At 47.2% G+C, this 17,541-nt stretch overlaps 1 protein-coding gene across 2 annotated transcripts in view; it reads right to left on the bottom strand.

Annotated features, from left to right (window-relative positions):
- Positions 1-17,541, bottom strand: part of PPP2R5C (protein phosphatase 2 regulatory subunit B'gamma) — a 224,364-nt gene that overhangs the window by 69,870 nt on the left and 136,953 nt on the right. For both annotated transcript variants that reach the window (XM_068254708.1, XM_068254709.1), the window contains one exon: positions 3,124-3,323. In XM_068254708.1, coding sequence (XP_068110809.1) covers positions 3,124-3,323 — 200 coding nt within the window. The remainder of the gene's footprint in view (positions 1-3,123; positions 3,324-17,541) is intronic.

Below are 17,541 nucleotides of genomic sequence, written 5' to 3'. Positions count from 1 at the left end.
AATGCAGCCTCCTTGGCGAACAAATTGAACCGCCAAGGAGGTTAAGGAATGGATTTGCACTTTTCTTAACTGTCGTGTAGCTCTAGAAATCCACGCTAAACTGCCGCTATTACACAGGCTTTGGGAAGGTTCTTACTGTCATGCAGAACTGTTCTGCTGGTTAGAACAGTTAGAACAGTTTTAGAAGAAAAAACTGTCGGTAATGCGTTGATAAATCTCCCCCTCAGAATCCCCCATGAGAAGATGGACCATTCCAAACCCTGTCAGTTCTGTCAGAGTTTCACTGCTAATTTTTTTTCGCTGGAGTGGTCTTTTAACCTTAAGTAACCAGAATACAGACCCATTAGACCCCATGGCCCGTGTGCCTGAGGGTACAGATGACGGGGTTCCATGCACAATTAGAAACATATGCACATGGGCGTCGCACGCGGTCACTACATACGCAGGCTTTCTTTCTTAAAGGACTCCTGAAATGAGCGGGATATGAGGGCTGCCACATTTCCTTATAAACCATTCTAGTTGCCTGGCAATCCTGTTGGATCTCCTTGGCAGTGGCATCACTGGATGCGGAGGTATACCCGGGCCGGCCGGGAACCATTGATCGAAAGAGCGGACCTGCCGCGGTGGAGGAACGGGACGCCACCAGAGGGGGTGAAACCGCTAGGCTAATCAGCCAGATAGGCGCTCTTAGGGCTCTTTCACACTACAGGCAGCGGTGAAAGGCTAAAACGCTGCGTTTTGGCTGCAGGCGTTTTCAAGGTGTTTTGAAGGCGTTTTAACGCCTATACATTACAATCAATTGTAATGAGAAACGCCGCGGTAGGCCCAGAAAAAGCGCCTGGGAGCGTTGAAACGCAACGCTCCAAAACGCGGCGTTTAGTGTCAATGGTAAAATGAAAGTCTATGGACTTTCTTTTACCTAGGAAAACCCCCAACTTCGGCCGTGGCGTTAAAACGCTAAAAAAGCCCTCTGGTGTGAAAGGGCCCTTAGCATTTTGACCACGCAAGTGCGCTGGATGGCGCGGGCTGTTTTGCATATGCTTTTTAATGTTACGCTATGAGCGATTGTTTTATGATCTTGTCTTTTATGGAAACTGGATTAAAACTTTTTTTGGCCACGAGGAAAAGAGAAATTGGTGTTGCCTGGTTTACCATGACTTCAAGCGCTAGACCCACCTGGATCTGAGGTGGAGATAATCTGGTGAGCAGCTTCTAAAGAGGGAGAGTCTGATGTATCAGCACACTGTGTGGATCACCGTTTTTTCACTAATCACCTGGGGTGTTTATTGGTTTTACTGCCTAATCCTACAGTAACGCACTATGTACAGTTTGCTTCGAATTTTGCAGATACACTGGATTCTAGAAGAGGAGCGCTGTCATACATTTGCTTATATTTTAACGGTTATTATGTTGTTTATCTTTTAGAGCAGAGAGGACGTTCTGAGTTCAGGTCCGTTTTAAACGGAACCTAAACTGAGAATGATATGGATTTTTCCTTTTAAAATAATACCAGTTGCCTGACTCTCCTGCTGATCCTGTGTCACTAATACTTTAAAGGGATACTGTAGGGGGGTCGGGGGAAAATGAGTTGAACTTACCCAGGGCTTCTAATGGTCCCCCGCAGACATCCTGTGTTGGTGCAGCCACTCACCTATGCTCCGGCCCCGCCTCCAGTTCACTTCTGAAATTTCTGACTTTAAAGTCAGAAAACCACTGCGCCTGCGTTGCCGTGTCCTCGATCCCGCTGATGTCACCAAGAGCGCACAGCGCAGGCCCAGTATGGTCTGTGTCTGCGCAGTACACTCCTGGTGACATCAGCGGGAGTGAGGACATGGCAATGCAGGCGCAGTGGTTTTCTGACTTTAAAGTCAGAAATTCCAGAAGTGAACTGGAGGCGGGGCCGGAGCATCGGTGAGCGGCTGCGCCAACACAGGATGTCTGCGGGGGACCATTAGAAGCCCCGGGTAAGTTCAACTCATTTTCCCCCGACCCCCCTACAGTATCCCTTTAAGCCACAGCCCCTCAACAAGCATGCAGATCAGGTGCTCTGAGTGAAGTCAGCTTGGATTAGCTGCATGCTTGTTTCAGGTGTGTGATTCAGCCACTACTGCAGCCAAAGAGATCAGCAGGATTGCCAGGCTACTGGTATTGTTTAAGGTTACTTTCCCACCAGGACGTTGCGTTTTAGGAGACGTTATGGTCGCATAACGTGCCCCTAACGCAACGCTTGGTGGTGTTGGATGTGGACATCAGAGCGAGCCGCGTTGTGCAGCTCACTCTGGCGTCCGTGATGCGTACTCTTGGACGCATGCGGCATCACGTGGTCCCGCCAGCCAATCGCAGCACAAAGCGGTCGCTCCAGGAAGTAAACACTGCACGTCACAAAGTGCAGTGAATATTAATTAGCCATGTGCCTGGCCGCTCTCCCCTCCTCCCCAACATTACTGAGCATGTGCAAGCAGTCTAACGCGGCTTAGCCGTGTATAACGTACAGCATGCAGTACCTTCTCTTGACGTCTAGCGTTACACTGCAACGCAAGGTGAGCACTGTGAACAGCCCATTGATTTTTCATTACTGTGAGTTGGGCTGCATTAAAGGCTGCTCTAACGTGCATCTGTAACGTCCCACTGTGAAAGCAGCCTAAAAGCAAACATCCATATCCCTCTCAGTTAAGGTTCCCTTTAAGGTTCACTTGAAGGTCTTAATCCTGTATGGGTAGCTACCAGTATGCAAAAAACAACTTTTACATTTGTCAAGTTCACTTCCAAATGTACGGTAATACTTAGCAGTCATGTTGTGGATAAATGCAAATTCTGTCAGAATCTCCCTCGCTGAGTTCTGGGTTTAGTTACCGTATAACTGGATCACAGTGCATCTCGTTACAGATTCGCCTGAAGTTATGCTTTAACTTTGAACTTTTTGAAATCGATGAGTAACGTTTCACACGGCGGTAACGGAAAGACTGGGGCGGTTCTGACTCACTGACGGGCTGTCAAGCTCAGGGCAATACTTTAGGATACACCACAAACCCTGATGTAATGAGGGCTGGGCGGAGCACTTGTCACGTCACAGGAAGCCAGACGTATAACCCCGCCCACCCTGTGACTCATCACGGCACTCACCATGTGCACCACCTCTGGGTAGATGGGCTCTGTGATGACATTGCGATTGTGCGTGATGTATTCCACCATCTCGCTCAGGGCCGCCCTCTTCACCTCCTTCCATTTCAGATCGCTTAACGGATCCGAAACAAAGTCGAACAGGACGCAACATTGCCGCAGCTTCTGTACAAATAGCTTCTCCTGCTCTGCTGGGGGCACGTCTGAAAAGAAGAGAAAGAAAACACATCAAAGGATTGCAAATTAAAGAGAAGTGAAAAAAATATGATGATTGTGTGTGTAGTACAGCTAAGAAATCAAACATTAGGAGCAGAGACATAGGTCTAATATTGTTTCCAGTACAAGAAGAGTGAAGAATCTCCAGTTATCTATGCAAAAAAGCCACTGAGCTCCACGACTTTCTGTGGCAGAGAGCTCTGTCTTCTGAAGCTTATTATCTCAACTGTCAGTCACTGTATTTTATTTTTCTCTCCAGGGGACAGGTCAATAGTTCACAAGTCTGCTCTGTAAAACCACTTAGAATGCTGAGTAGTGTGTAAACTACAAATATTAGAGAATGAAGCAATGTTATAAAAAACACTATATAACTGAAAATAAAAATATGAGCATATTTTCCTTGCTACTAATGTTCTAGTAATTATCTGTACTATACATACAATTCATTATATCATCATTTTTTTCCCCTTCAGTGTCTCATTAATATCATTAATTAGTATTTATATAGCGCGTTACAGAATATACAGTCTTGTTACTGAGGGTTGGTTCCCACTAGGACCAAATACGTCCCTGTTCGGTGATGCAGCAGCGCATATGCAAACTGATAGCTTGCGCTTCCATCTGCTATTTTTAAGGGCTCTGCTTTTTTACGTTCCGCTAAACGCAATGCAAAGTCCCGATCTGCAGCATTTTTACCATACAGCAGATGCTTTTCCCACAGAAACCTGAGCAAGCATTGCTGGGAGACCAGAGATCTTTTCTACTGTCTTTAGAGCTCTCACTAAACATTTGCACCTGCCAGTACAAAAATATGTTGCCACCTGTGATAAATGTAATCACTTCCCCTCCCCCGGCACGAGCATCTACGTCCATGTTTTAACTTTCAGGGATGTAGATAGCCCTCCCTTGCCATCATGCACTCCCCCCCCCCCCCCCCCCCCCCCGCGCCCTTTCTTGTGGTCAATCGGTAGACGGGGGATGAATGATTTGGAATACAGTTCCCAATCATTAATCCAAGTCCCTGAGTGAATGAGCGGCACTCACAAAAGCCAATACTTAAACGTCCACGCACTGCTTCCTGTTTATCGTACAGAAAGAAATGCACGAGAACATCTTGTTGCAAAATAGTAAAATTATACCTACATACATTTTTTTTTTATAATAAAAAGTCAGATTTACATTTAAAATTAACTATTTCCCTCCCACAAGCTCCCATAGTATCCAAAAGAAAAAACAGGGCACCGAGAGCCCAATAGTGCAATATAGTTTTAACAGAGAAAATCTGTCTAGATAGTTCGTGCAGAAATATACTCACAAAAAAGGGTCACCAGCAGGCAACCACTTGAAAGGCAGGTGGGGAGAATTGGTACCCGACCCCACTCGGGTATAAAAGTCGCTCTCTGTAGATAGGAAAAAAAGGGGGCGTACCCCTCCACCAAGGGTGGATAAGTAATATGTATCAAACGCAGATAGAACAGAGGCGCCAAAAAGAGTAAAAACACTATTATTTAAAAACAGTAAAAAGAGGGAAGGTAAGGTGGACTTACCTCCCTCTAGCAGTGGAAAACAAAACTCTGAGGTAGAGTAGAATGCATTTATTAAACAGTGTAACTCCTAAAGATGCAACGCGTTTCGCGGGCCACAGCACCGCTTCCTCAGGCCATACAGGAGTTCAAAAAAGCTGTATCCAATCCAAGTATTGGTGCTCATTCAATACTTGGATTGGATACAGCTTTTTTGAACTCCTGTATGGCCTGAGGAAGCGGTGCTGTGGCCCGCGAAACGCGTTGCATCTTTAGGAGTTACACTGTTTAATAAATGCATTCTACTCTACCTCAGAGTTTTGTTTTCCACTGCTAGAGGGAGGTAAGTCCACCTTACCTTCCTACTATCCCATAGTATCCAGTTTTTTTTGTTGTACAAAAAAAAAAAATCAACATAAAAACCCCCATAAATAGTTACCTTGGGGACTGAATTTTTTGTTAATATGTACGTCAAGAGGGTATATTACTGTTATTTTTTTTAAATCATGGGCTTGTTGTAAATAGTGATGGACGTAAAATAAAAAAAATACACCCTTATTTCCAAATAAAATATTAGCCTCATACATTGTACTAGGGAAATATTTTAAACATTGCAATAACTGGAACAAACGAGCAAATAAAATGTGTGTTTTAATTATGGTAGCATGTATTATTTTAAAACTATAAGGGCTGGAACCCACAGGAGCGCTTTTGGCAGCGTTTTGGCAGCACTGCGATACGCTAGCAGTTTGCCAAAACGCTGGGCTAATGTTAATGGATGGGGCAACTTCCACAGGAGCGTTTGCGTTTCTCAGAAACGCAAACGCAGGACCTGCAGCATTTTGGGAGCGTTAGCGCTTCAATGTAAAGTATTGAACCGCTAGCGGAAACGCTCAGCAAAACCTAAACTGAGCGGTTTTGCTAGCGTTTTGCGGTTCAGCACACTAACAAAATGAAAAATAATTCACAGGACCAATCAGGATAAAAACGCAAAACGCAAAACGCTACGCACCCTCTGGGCAAAAAAATACAATGTTGCAAAACACGACCAAAAACGCGCATGAATCCGCTTGCAAACCGCTCAGACAAAACGCTAGCGGTTGCGTTTTGCGTTTGCGGATTTCCAGACCTAATAGCCGAAAACTGAGAAAATGAATTTTCCCATTCTTTTCTTATTCCCGTTAAAATGCATTTAGAATAAAATAATTCTTAGCAAAGTACCACCCAAACAAAGCGTAATTGGTGGCAACTAAAACAAGCTATAGATTGTTTTGTTGTGATGGATAGTGATAAAGTTATAGGCAAATGAATGGAAGAAGCGCTATTGCTCAAGTGTTTAAGGGGAAAAAACCTTGGAGAAGAAGAAAAAATTTAAAGAAAGTAAGTCAGGAAGAGGAAACATTTTACAATGTGCAAACTGACTCATTTGATAATATTAATTCATAAAAAATTAAGCAAGTGTATTCATTATGTAATTTTAATGCAAGTATTTTGAGGTTATTTTGATGCCTCTTTAATGCAAGTGAGTCCAATCTAATTTAGCGCCTACTGATAATGAAAAATATGCAAATTCCAAGTCATGAATATATTATCTCATCAGGTTTCTGCAGCCCCGCCCTCCTACAAACATTCTATCCTGTCAGGTCCCTGCAGCCCCTCCCCTCGTGCATAGGATTATATCCTGTCAGGTCTGTGCAGCCCCGCCCTCCTGCACACATTCTATCCTGTCAGGTCTCTGCAGTCCCACCCTTCTGCACACATTCTATCCTGTCAGGTCTCTGCAGCCCCGCCCTTCTGCACACATTCTATCCTGTCAGATCTCTGCAGCCCCGCCCTTCTGCACACATTCTATCCTGTCAGATCTCTACAACCCCGCCCTCCTGCACACATTCTATCCTGTCAGATCTCTACAGCCCCACCCTCCTGCACACATTCTATCCTGTCAGGTCTCTGCAGCCCCACCCTCCAGCACACATTCTTATCCTATCAGGTTTTTGCAGCCCCACCCTCCTGTATATAATATATCCCGTCAGGTCTCTGCAGCCCCGCACACATTCTACCCTGTCAGGTCTCTGCAGCCCCGCACTCCTGCACACATTCTATCCTGTCAGGTCTCTGCAGCCCCGCCCTCCTACACACATTCTATCCTGTCAGGTCTCTGCAGCCCCACCCTCCTGCACACATTCGATCCTGTCAGGTCCCTGCAGCCCCGCCCTTCTCCACACATTCGATCCTGTCAGGTCTCTGCAGCCCCGCCCTCCTGCACACATTTGATCCTGTCAGGTCTCTGCAGCCCCGCCCTCCTGCACACATTCCATCCTGTCAGGTCTCTGCAGCCCCGCCCTCCTGCACACATTCCATCCTGTCAGGTCCCTGCAGCCCCGCCCTCCTGCACACATTCCATCCTGTCACGTCTTTGCAGCCCCTCCCCTCGGACACACATTCCACCCTGTCAGGTCTCTGCAGCCCGCCCCTCGGACACACATTCTACCCTGTCAGGTCTCTGCAGCCCCGCCCTCCTGCACACATTCTATCCTGTCAGGTCTCTGCAGCCCCGCCCCTCGGACACACATTCTACCCTGTCAGGTCTCTGCAGCCCCGCCCTCCTGCACACATTCTATCCTGTCAGATCTCTGCAGCCCCGCCCTTCGGACACACATTCTACCCTGTCAGGTCTCTGCAGCCCCGCCCTCCTGCACACATTCTATCCTGTCAGGTCTCTGCAGCCCCGCCCCTCGGACACATTCTACCCTGTCAGGTCTCTGCAGCCCCGCCCTTCTGCACACATTCCATTCTGTCAGGTCTCTGCAGCCTCGCCCTCCTGCACACATTCTATCCTGTCCTGTCTCTGCAGCCCCACCCACCTGCATACATTCTATCCTGTCCTGTCTCTGCAGCCCCACCCACCTGCACACATTCTATCCTGTCAGGTCTCTGCAGCCCCTCCCTCCTGAATGTGGCCAGGCAGCTTGTGCACAGCAAGGGGGGGCTTCTGTCTACATTCCAGGAGTCTTATTAGACAGTGATTTTGCATCTTGGTGCAGAAATTCAAGTGACTGGTAACTGTCACAGTGCAGAGATTCAGGAAGTGACTGGTAACTGACAGTGCAGACACTCAGTGAATGTCTGGTAACTGTCACAGTGCAGAGATTCAGGGAGCGGCTGGCAACTGTCACAGTGCAGAGATTCAGGGAGCGGCTGGCAACTGTCACAGTGCAGAGATTCAGGGAGCGGCTGGCAACTGTCACAGTGCAGAGATTCAGGGAGCGGCTGGCAACTGTCACAGTGCAGAGATTCAGGGAGCGGTTGGCAACTGTCACAGTGCAGAGATTCAGGGAGCGGCTGGCAACTGTCACAGTGCAGAGATTCAGGGAACGTCTGGCAACTGTCACAGTGCAGAGATTCAGGGAGCGGCTGGCAACTGTCACAGTGCAGAGATTCAGGGAGCGGCTGGTAACTGTCACAGCGCAGAGATTCAGTGAAAGGCTGGCAACTGTCACAGTGCAGAGATTCAGGGAGCGGCTGGCAACTGTCACAGCGCAGAGATTCAGGGAGCGGCTGGCAACTGTCACAGTGCAGAGATTCAGGGAGTGGCTGGTAACTGTCACAGCGCAGAGATTCAGTGAAAGGCTGGCAACTGTCACAGTGCAGAGATTCAGGGAGCGGCTGGCAACTGTCACAGCGCAGAGATTCAGGGAGCGGCTGGTAACTGTCACAGCGCAGAGATTCAGGGAGTGGCTGGTAACTGTCACAGCGCAGAGAATCAGTGAAAGGCTGGCAACTGTCACAGTGCAGAGATTCAGGGAGTGGCTGGTAACTGTCACAGTGCAGAGATTCAGGGAGTGGCAGGCAACTGTCACAGTGCAGAGAGTCAGGGAGTGGCAGGCAACTGTCACAGTGCAGAGAGTCAGGGAGTGGCTGATAACTGTCACAGTGCAGAGATTCAGTGAAAGGCTGGCAACTGTCACAGTGCAGAGATTCAGGCAGTGGCTGGCAACTGTCACAGTGCAGAGATTCAGGCAGTGGCTGGTAACTCACAGTGCAGAGATTCAGGGAGTGGCTGGCAACTGTCACAGTGCAGAGATTCAGGGAGTGGCTGGTAACTGTCACAGTGCAGAGATTCAGGGAGTGGCTGGTAACTGTCACAGTGCAGAGATTCAGGGAGTGGCTGGTAACTGTCACAGTGCAGAGATTCAGGGAGTGGCTGGTAACTGTCACAGTGCAGAGATTCAGGGAGTGGCTGGTAACTGTCACAGTGCAGAGATTCAGGGAGTGGCTGGTAACTGTCACAGTGCAGAGATTCAGGGAGTGGCTGGTAACTGTCACAGTGCAGAGATTCAGGGAGTGGCTGGTAACTGTCACAGCGCAGAGATTCAGTGAAAGGCTGGTAACTGTCACAGTGCAGAGATTCAGGGAGTGGCTGGCAACTGTCAGTGTTCAATAAAACAAGTCTTCCGTCTCACAGAGATCCTATCTAAATGTATGCATAGCAATCCAGCTTAATGATGTTGTCATTTCATCAGCTGCACATATGAACAGCAATTATCCGCCCAGCCTTTGCTTAGTCATACGCAGCCCGGTATCCTTACACATCCTCTGTCATCTCATTATTTGGCCACCGTCTCGCTGGTGACTTGTGCTGGGAGATAAAAATAAACTGCTGCAAATAACTTTTCCCCAATAGCAGGAAGGTCACCTGCTCTGCCTGCCCCCTCTGGGACCAGCAGAAAAGTAATGCTTTCTGGGAAAAGGGAGGCGTGGTCAAGCTGTCACTCACCACTGGGGAGGGTCAGATACAAATTATTCAGAGTGGATTTGGGCACCACACAGCGCTGTTAAAACAGCGCAGGAGATTTTGGCACAGCCGGCGCCACCATAGGCCGTAATAGGAATTACGCCACTTAAGCCAGGAATAAAAAATAAACAGTTTTACTTTCCTGGGGCTTCTAGCAGCCCCATCCAGCCGTCCCGTGCCCTCGCAGTCACTTGGGGAGCCTCTGGTCCCCCGCCATCAGTTGGTTTCGTTTTTGCTGACAGGCCCGACAGGCCAGGCCATGAGTATTTATCTTTGTGATCCCGTCCGCAATAGCTTCCTGCGCCTCTGCAGGACGCTATGGAGGACGGGAACATGAAGAAGGATACGCCCGGCCAGGCCTGTGCAGGCGCAGAAATCCCACCAACTCCCTGTCAGCAAAAACGAAACTAGCTGGCGGAGGGGAACCGGAGGCTCCGTGAGTGACTGCGAGGGCACAGGACAGCTGCAGGGGACTGGTAGAAGCCCCAGGCGAGTAAAACTTATTTTTTTATTACTGGCTTAAGTGTCCCTTTAATGCAGAATGCCTGGCTGTCCTGCTGATCCTCTGCCTCTAATACTTTTAGCCACAGACCCTGAACAAGCATGCAGCAGATCAGGTGCTCTGACTGAAGTCTGACTAGATTAGCCGCCAGCTTGTTTCTGGTGTAATTCAGACACTTCTTCAGTCAGAGACACCAGCAGGCAACTGGTATTGTTTAACAGGAAATAAATATGGCAGACTCCATATCTTCTCATTTCAGGTTACCTTCAAAACTGTAAGAGTAGGGTGCCTGTACATGGCAAAGAGAACAATACTTCTAATATTACACTGAAACGTTACACTTCTGATAACAGGCAGTATGGTGAGAAGGAGACTGTGGTTCCTAATATTTCTGAAGATTTAGTGGCAGTGCTATGTCATGGTCATTGCCTTTCGCTCAGTTATGAGAAGAAGCTGAGTGTTTAGCAAGTATGCAGTTTAAGGTTCGGAGTCCCCTGCAGGCAGCATTAGTGTTCAGCACAGCTGGAGAGGTGTCAGAGCAAGTCTGTACACATTCACAAAACTCTGCGCGCAATCTCATGCTCTTAAAGAGGAACTCCAGTGAAAATAATGTAATAAAGTGCTTCATTTTTACAATAATTATGTATAAATGATTAAGGCCTCGTTCGCATTAGGCTGACACGTACGAACACCAGAAGTGCATAGACTGCACTGTGTGATGTTCCCATTACATGCGTTGCAGACCAGTGTGGTGCCTGAATGCATGCTGCACGCATTTTTTAGCAAAATGCACGGCTGACCCATAAACTACAGTGAATGGGATCAGCTACGCAATGCATATGGCGTGCGATTGTACACGTTGTGTTCCAATCGTACAGCCATCTGTGGGTTGTAATGTGAACGAGGCCTCAGTTTGCCCATTGTAAAATCTTTTTTCTCCCCGATTTACATTCTGACATTGATCACATGGTGACATCTTTACTGCTGTCACTGGAAGGAGGTGCTGCTTGCTAACAGCTGTTATTTCCCACAATGCAACAAGGCTCCCATGGCCCTGACATCACACTGTGAGAGGGGTTTCACCACAATATCAGCCATGCAGAGCCCCCTGGTGATCTGTTTGAGAAAAGGAAAAGATTTCTCATAGGAAAGGGGTTAACTACTGAACTACTGAGTAGGATGAAGTTCAATTCTTGGTCACGGTTTCTCTTTAAGTGAATAAACATACACTGTTAACCCTTTTTATTAATAAATTGTTTGTCCATAAAGGTTATTGTTGTGTGCCTAATCTCAGAGCAGAGAGGTAATTCTGACTATAGTTCCATTTTGGAAGGTAAATATAACTGATGCCAACTTGCTTCCCTTATACTTGCTTTGGGGAGGACATGGCCATACTTGTTATGGGAGGGAATGAGGGTTGTATGTACCCAAAATATCAAGGGTTCTCGGCAACCCAACAATGCTTACATTGACTTGTACTTGAGTCTTCACAGTTTCTTACTTTAAGTGGGAACTCCAGTGAAAATAATGTAATAAAAATTGCTTCATTTTTACAATAATTATGTATAAATGATTTAGTCAGTGTTTACCCATTGTAACATCTTTCCTCTCCCTGATTTACATTCTGACATGTATTACATGGTGACATTTTTATTGCTGGCAGGTTATGCCAGTGGAAGTAGATGCTGCATGCTTTTTTTGGCAGTTGGACCCAGCTGTAAACAGCTGTTATTTCCCACAATGCAATGAGGTTCTCAGACAGGAAACTGTCAGGACCATGGTCATGACATCACACTGTGGGAGGGGTTTCACCCGAATATCAGCCATACAGAGCCCCCCGATGATCAGTTTGAGAAAAGGAAAAGATTTCTAATGGGAAAGAGGGTAACAGCTACTGATTGGGATGAAGTTCAATTCTTGGTTACGGTTTATCTGAATACTTAACAATGCAGGAAGATGGACCGCAGTGACGTCCCCCAACGACAAGCGTTCTCTGATCCAGCGTCCTGCCGGCGGGTACACGTAATGCCACACAATGGGCGCGAACAAAAGTTCAAACTATCGCGGCACTTAGCATGGGAGTCACCGTTCATCGCCAAACGTCATTCCTGTAGTCGCGCCCCTGTAACCACGTCGCTAGAACGTGGAGACAATTGTTCTTTGCTAAAAGAAAACCCCAAAAACGAAAAGCCTGTCATTGGAAAAATCTCGTAGAGGGTACGGGCCTTTAGCTTCCTCTTTATGACACTCCCCAAAGTATTTCTGGAGGAAGGGGAGGTCAGAGGGACGAGTGGCACATGATAGAGGAGTTTACCACGGACGTGGAGACAATGTGATTGGGCGCTGCTCGGGTGTCAGGGATCGGTATAGATCCAGCAGGCCAGATCTCTAGCAGAGGTCAGGCGGCCGCTGTCCACACTAGTCTTTTTCTAGATCCTGGTCCACCGCAGCTGATCAGCCGCTGCTCGTAGCTTTAGCTGCCTCCATGGCAGATGAATGAGCACTTTCCAGGTAACACAGCAATGCTGAGCTATTCTGTGCCTGAACACTACACGGCGTTGCAATTGAACACAGCAGGAGTCCAATGTTCGCAGAAATACATTTTATGTGACCAGAATGCTGAGCGACAGTCCAACACGAAGGGACGCGATCTTCGCTAGCCTGGTAACGCTCTTCTAGTGAGAAATAAATTGCTAACTCAGACACAAGACACTCAACATTTATCCATCACTGCTGGACTACTGCAATGCCCTTTATGCTGGCCTTCCCAAAAAGGACCTACGTCGCCTGCAATTAGTGCAGAATGCTGCTGCCAGATTGCTAACAAACCAGCCTCGCCACTGTCACATTACACTGATCCTTCGCTCACTGCACTGGCTACCAGTAGAATGGAGAATACTCTTCAAGATTGGACTGCTGACATTCAAATACCTGCACAATTTGGTCCCTGTATACATGAAGGACTTGCTGAAGCTGTACCACACCTCTCACAACCTCAGATCAGCAGGAACCATAAACCTGGTCACTCCCAGAGTGCACCTCAAAACCTGGAGTCAGAGCCTTCTGTCATGCTGCCCCTACTCTTTGGAACTCCCTACAACACCTAGTAATGACAGCACCATCCCTGGAGCTATTCAAATCCAGACTGAAAAGCCACCAGTTTAGCCTGGCATTTCCAGACTTATAAAATTCCTCCTCTGTACCACAATGGTCTGAGCCATGCTTATGCGCTTTGAGTCCTATGGGAGCAAAGCGCTTTACAAATGTTATTTGTTGTTGTACTATACTTTTCTCCTGGTGGGCAGGGACAGCCTTACTATCCCAGGAAAAAAACAAACACATATATAAGTAGATAAATACTTGTGCTACTTGCATAACGTACTGTCCCATTTTTCATTTCAATTAATTTTATATAGTAAAAGAAAAAACTGTTCCAGGCATTTTCCATCTTTACTCTCTCTGGCTGAAGCGAATACTGATGTAATTTCCTCCCTTACTTTTTTTCCCTCCAAGAAACTGCACTAGCTTGCTTTGTAAACACATGTGAGCACGGGATAGATTGTATTTCAGCAGCTTCTGCAGAGGGGTGAGGTGTATTTCCCTTCTCAGCCTCGTGTCACACTGAACTGCCCTCAGCCAATCAGTGAGGAGCAGGAATGTGGGAGGGGAGATAACATGCTTCCCTCTACCTGGTAATGTCCCAGAATAGAGCCAGGCTGACAGATATAGGATTAATTGCAGCAGAAACATTTATGATTATATTGGAAGGCTTGCAATGCAGACTTCATAATTAACACAGAGCAGTGGGTAAATGGAATTTGATTTTGTGGCCGACTATCCCGTTTCAGAGTTGCGGGCACTTAGGGCGCACTCCACGAGCAACTAGGAGCATTAGGGAGCCTTGCCCAAAGATTCCTTAAAGGATACCCGAGGTGACAGGTGACATGATGAGATAGACATGGGTATGTACAGTGCCTGGCACACAAATAACTAGGCTGTGTTCTTTTTTTCTTTCTCTGCCTGAAAGAGTTAAACATCAGTTATGTATGCAAGTGGCAGTTCCTGTGTAAGTCAGGACTGGGTAAGACTACAGTGTGACCCTCACTGATAAGAAATGCCAACATGTAAACATAAAATACTGGAATATCTTAAAAAGTCATTTTTAGGAGAAATAAGATACAAATGTTTATTTCATTAGTTTATTTTCGCTTCAGGTGTCCTTTAAGATAGCCATACATCTAGTGGTTTTACAACCCATGACGACACATTAACAAGGACAATTGAAGAGATTTAACCCCCCTGGCGGCTGCGCGGTCGGGTTTTTTTCACTTTTTTTTCACCTTTTTTTTTTTTTTTAAGCATGTAGCTAGCCTAGCGCTAGCTACATGCTTCCCCCCCTCCCTGCGGCATCCCCCCGTATCGCCCGATCGCCGCCGCTTGCCCATAAGGAAATCCCGTTCTGAATGGGATTTCCTTGAGGGCTTCCCCCGTCGCCATGGCGACGAACAGAGTGACGTCATGGACGTCGTGACGTCACAGGGAGTCCCGATCCACCCCATAGCGCAGCCTGGCGGCGATTGGCCAGGCTACGCAAGGGGTATGCGGGGGGGGGCCCTGTATCCACGGTGGGTAGCGGCGCATCGGCGGCGGCGATCAGACCAAACACGCAGCTAGCAAAGTGCTAGCTGCGTGTCTGGAAAAAAAAAATTATGTAAATCGGCCCAGCAGGGCCTGAGCGGCACCCTCCGGCAGCTTACCCCGTGTCACAGACGGGGTTACCGCTAAGGAGGTTAATGCTTAAAAATACATCGGGAATTGGCCTGTGGTGTAGGAGCAGCAAACAGATGTCTCTCTCATCAGATTCGATCAGAGGGAGATCTGTCTCCTGATCGATCTGCGTAAAAATAAGCAATGTTTTCGATAATTTTATTTTCACTACAATTCCTGGTTAAAGGACGACTGAAGTTGGAGGTATATGGAAGCCCCCATATTTATTTCCTTTCAAACAATACCAGTTTCCTCGCAGCCCCGCTGATCTATTTGGCTGCAGCAGTGTCTGAATCTCACCAAAACCGACTATGCAGCTAACCTTGTCAGATCTGACAATAATGTCAGAAACACCTGATCTGCTGCATGCTTGTTTACGGTCTATGGCTAAAAGCATAATGCTGGATACACATGGTGCGTTCGCGCACTCGATTTTCCCGTCGATTCGTTTATTTCCAACATGTCCGATTTGGATTTCGATGGATCGTTAGGTCGATTCGGCATACTTTGCATGCGAATCGACCTAACGATCCATCGAAATCCAAATCGGACATGTTGGAAATAAACGAATCGACGGGAATCGACGGGAAAAGCGAGTGCGCGAACGCACCGTGTGTATCCAGCATTAGATGCAGAGGCCCAGCAGGACAGCCAGGCAACTGGTATTACTTAAAAGGAAATAAAGTTGACAGCCTCCCTATACCCCTCACTTCAGTTGTCCTTTAACATACCCTGCTATACCCACCTCCTCTCCCCCCTCCATCCTTCTTGTAAAAACCACGAAGGGTAAAACGGTGAGTCATGTAGATAAATAGGTTGTTTGCCGCGGCAGACAAGTCCTGCCACTATCTGCTCGTAGGTATTTTTAGTCAGCCCCTTAGGGTTAGTCGAGGTGCACTCTGCATGTGTCTGTTCAAGATAACGAATTTACTCCAGTGCTGCTGGGCTTGAAGAACAAACAGTAACTGAAAACTATCCTGAGCCAAAAACAAGCTTAAAGGAAAACTGTAACCAAGAATTTAACTTCATCCCAATCAGTAGCCGATATCCCCTTTTACATGAGAAATCTATTCCTTTTCACAAATGGATCATCAGGGGGCGCTGTATGGCTGATATTGTGGTGAAACCCCTCCCACAGTGTGATGTCAGGACCATGGTTCTGACATCACACTATGGGAGCCTTGTTGCATTGTGGGAAATAACAGCTGTTTACAGCTGTTTCCAACTGCAAAAAAGCAAGCAGCTTCTCCTTCCACTGACATCTGCCAGCAGTAAAAACGTCACCATGTGATAAATGTCAGAATGTAAATCAGGGAGAGGAAAGATTTTACAATGGGCAAACACTGACTAAATCATTTATACATAACACACACTTTTATTACATTTTTTTCACTGGAGTTACTCTCTAAAGGAGAACTGTAGTGAGAGGGATATGGAGGCTGCCATATTATTTCCTTTTGAGCAATACCAGTTGCCTGGCTATCCTGCTGATCCTCTGCCTCTAATACCTTTAGCCATAGACCCTGAACAAGCATGCAGCAGATCAGGTGTCTCTGACATCATAGTCAATCTGACAAGATTAGCTGCATGCTTGTTTCTTGTGTGATTTAGACGCTACTGCAGCCAAATAAACAATACCGGTTGCCTGGCATTCCAGCTGGTCTAACAGGAAATAAATATGGCAACCTCTAGCTCCCTCTCACCTCGGGTTCCCTTTAATAAGAGGACAGACTAAAGGCTCGTCCGCACGTCCATCAAATCCAACCGATCGGCGTCGGATTTCCGTCTGCTGGACGACAATCAGGCGTATGTGCACATGGCAAACGACTCGGCGAGTGACTGATAACAGGTACACTGTACCGCAGCACTGTACAGAGTATACTGTTGTCACTAACTGTCCCTCAGAGGGGCTCACAATCTAGTCCCTGCCATAGTCATATGTCTATTTATGCATCGTGTAGTGTATGCATCATAGTCTAGGGCCAATGTAGGGGGAAGCCAATTAACTTATCTGTATGTTTTTGGGATGTGGGAGGAAACCAGAGTGCCCGGAGGAAACCCACACAGACATGGGGAGAGCATACAAACGCCTTGCATATGTTGACCTAGCTGGGATTTGTACCACGTGTGTGCATGCATGTGCGCGTGCCAGCAGCTAGAGACAGGACTGGACACTAAATTCCTTGCACCCGGGTTTATCGCAGTAAAGAGCATACAACGCACAGTCAGTGCATGTGTGTGCATGCATGTTTGTGTGTGTAAATGTATGTGTGCATGTGTGTTCATGTGTGCATGCATGTGTGTGTGCATGCATTCGTGTGTGCGTGCGTGCGTGCGTACGTACATTCATGAGTAGATGCGGGTTTGTGTGTACATGTGTGTGCATGAATGTGTAGATGTGTGTGTACGTGCGTGTGTGTGTAGATATGTGTTTACGTGTGCGTGCGTGTGTGTGCGTTCGTGTGTGTGTTCGTGTGTGTTCGTGTGTGTGTGTGTTTGTGTTCGTGTGTGTGTGTGTTTGTGTTCGTGTGTGTGTGTGTGTTCGTGTGTGTGTGTGTGTGTTCGTGTGTGTGTGTGTGTTCGTGTGTGTGTGTGTTCGTGTGTGTGTGTGTTCGTGT

Source organism: Hyperolius riggenbachi, chromosome 9 (genome assembly GCF_040937935.1).
Source record: "Hyperolius riggenbachi isolate aHypRig1 chromosome 9, aHypRig1.pri, whole genome shotgun sequence".
NCBI classification, from domain to species: domain Eukaryota; kingdom Metazoa; phylum Chordata; class Amphibia; order Anura; family Hyperoliidae; genus Hyperolius; species Hyperolius riggenbachi.
The sequence above is the reverse complement of the archived record's forward strand: the minus strand, read 5'-3'. Positions and strand labels throughout refer to the sequence as shown.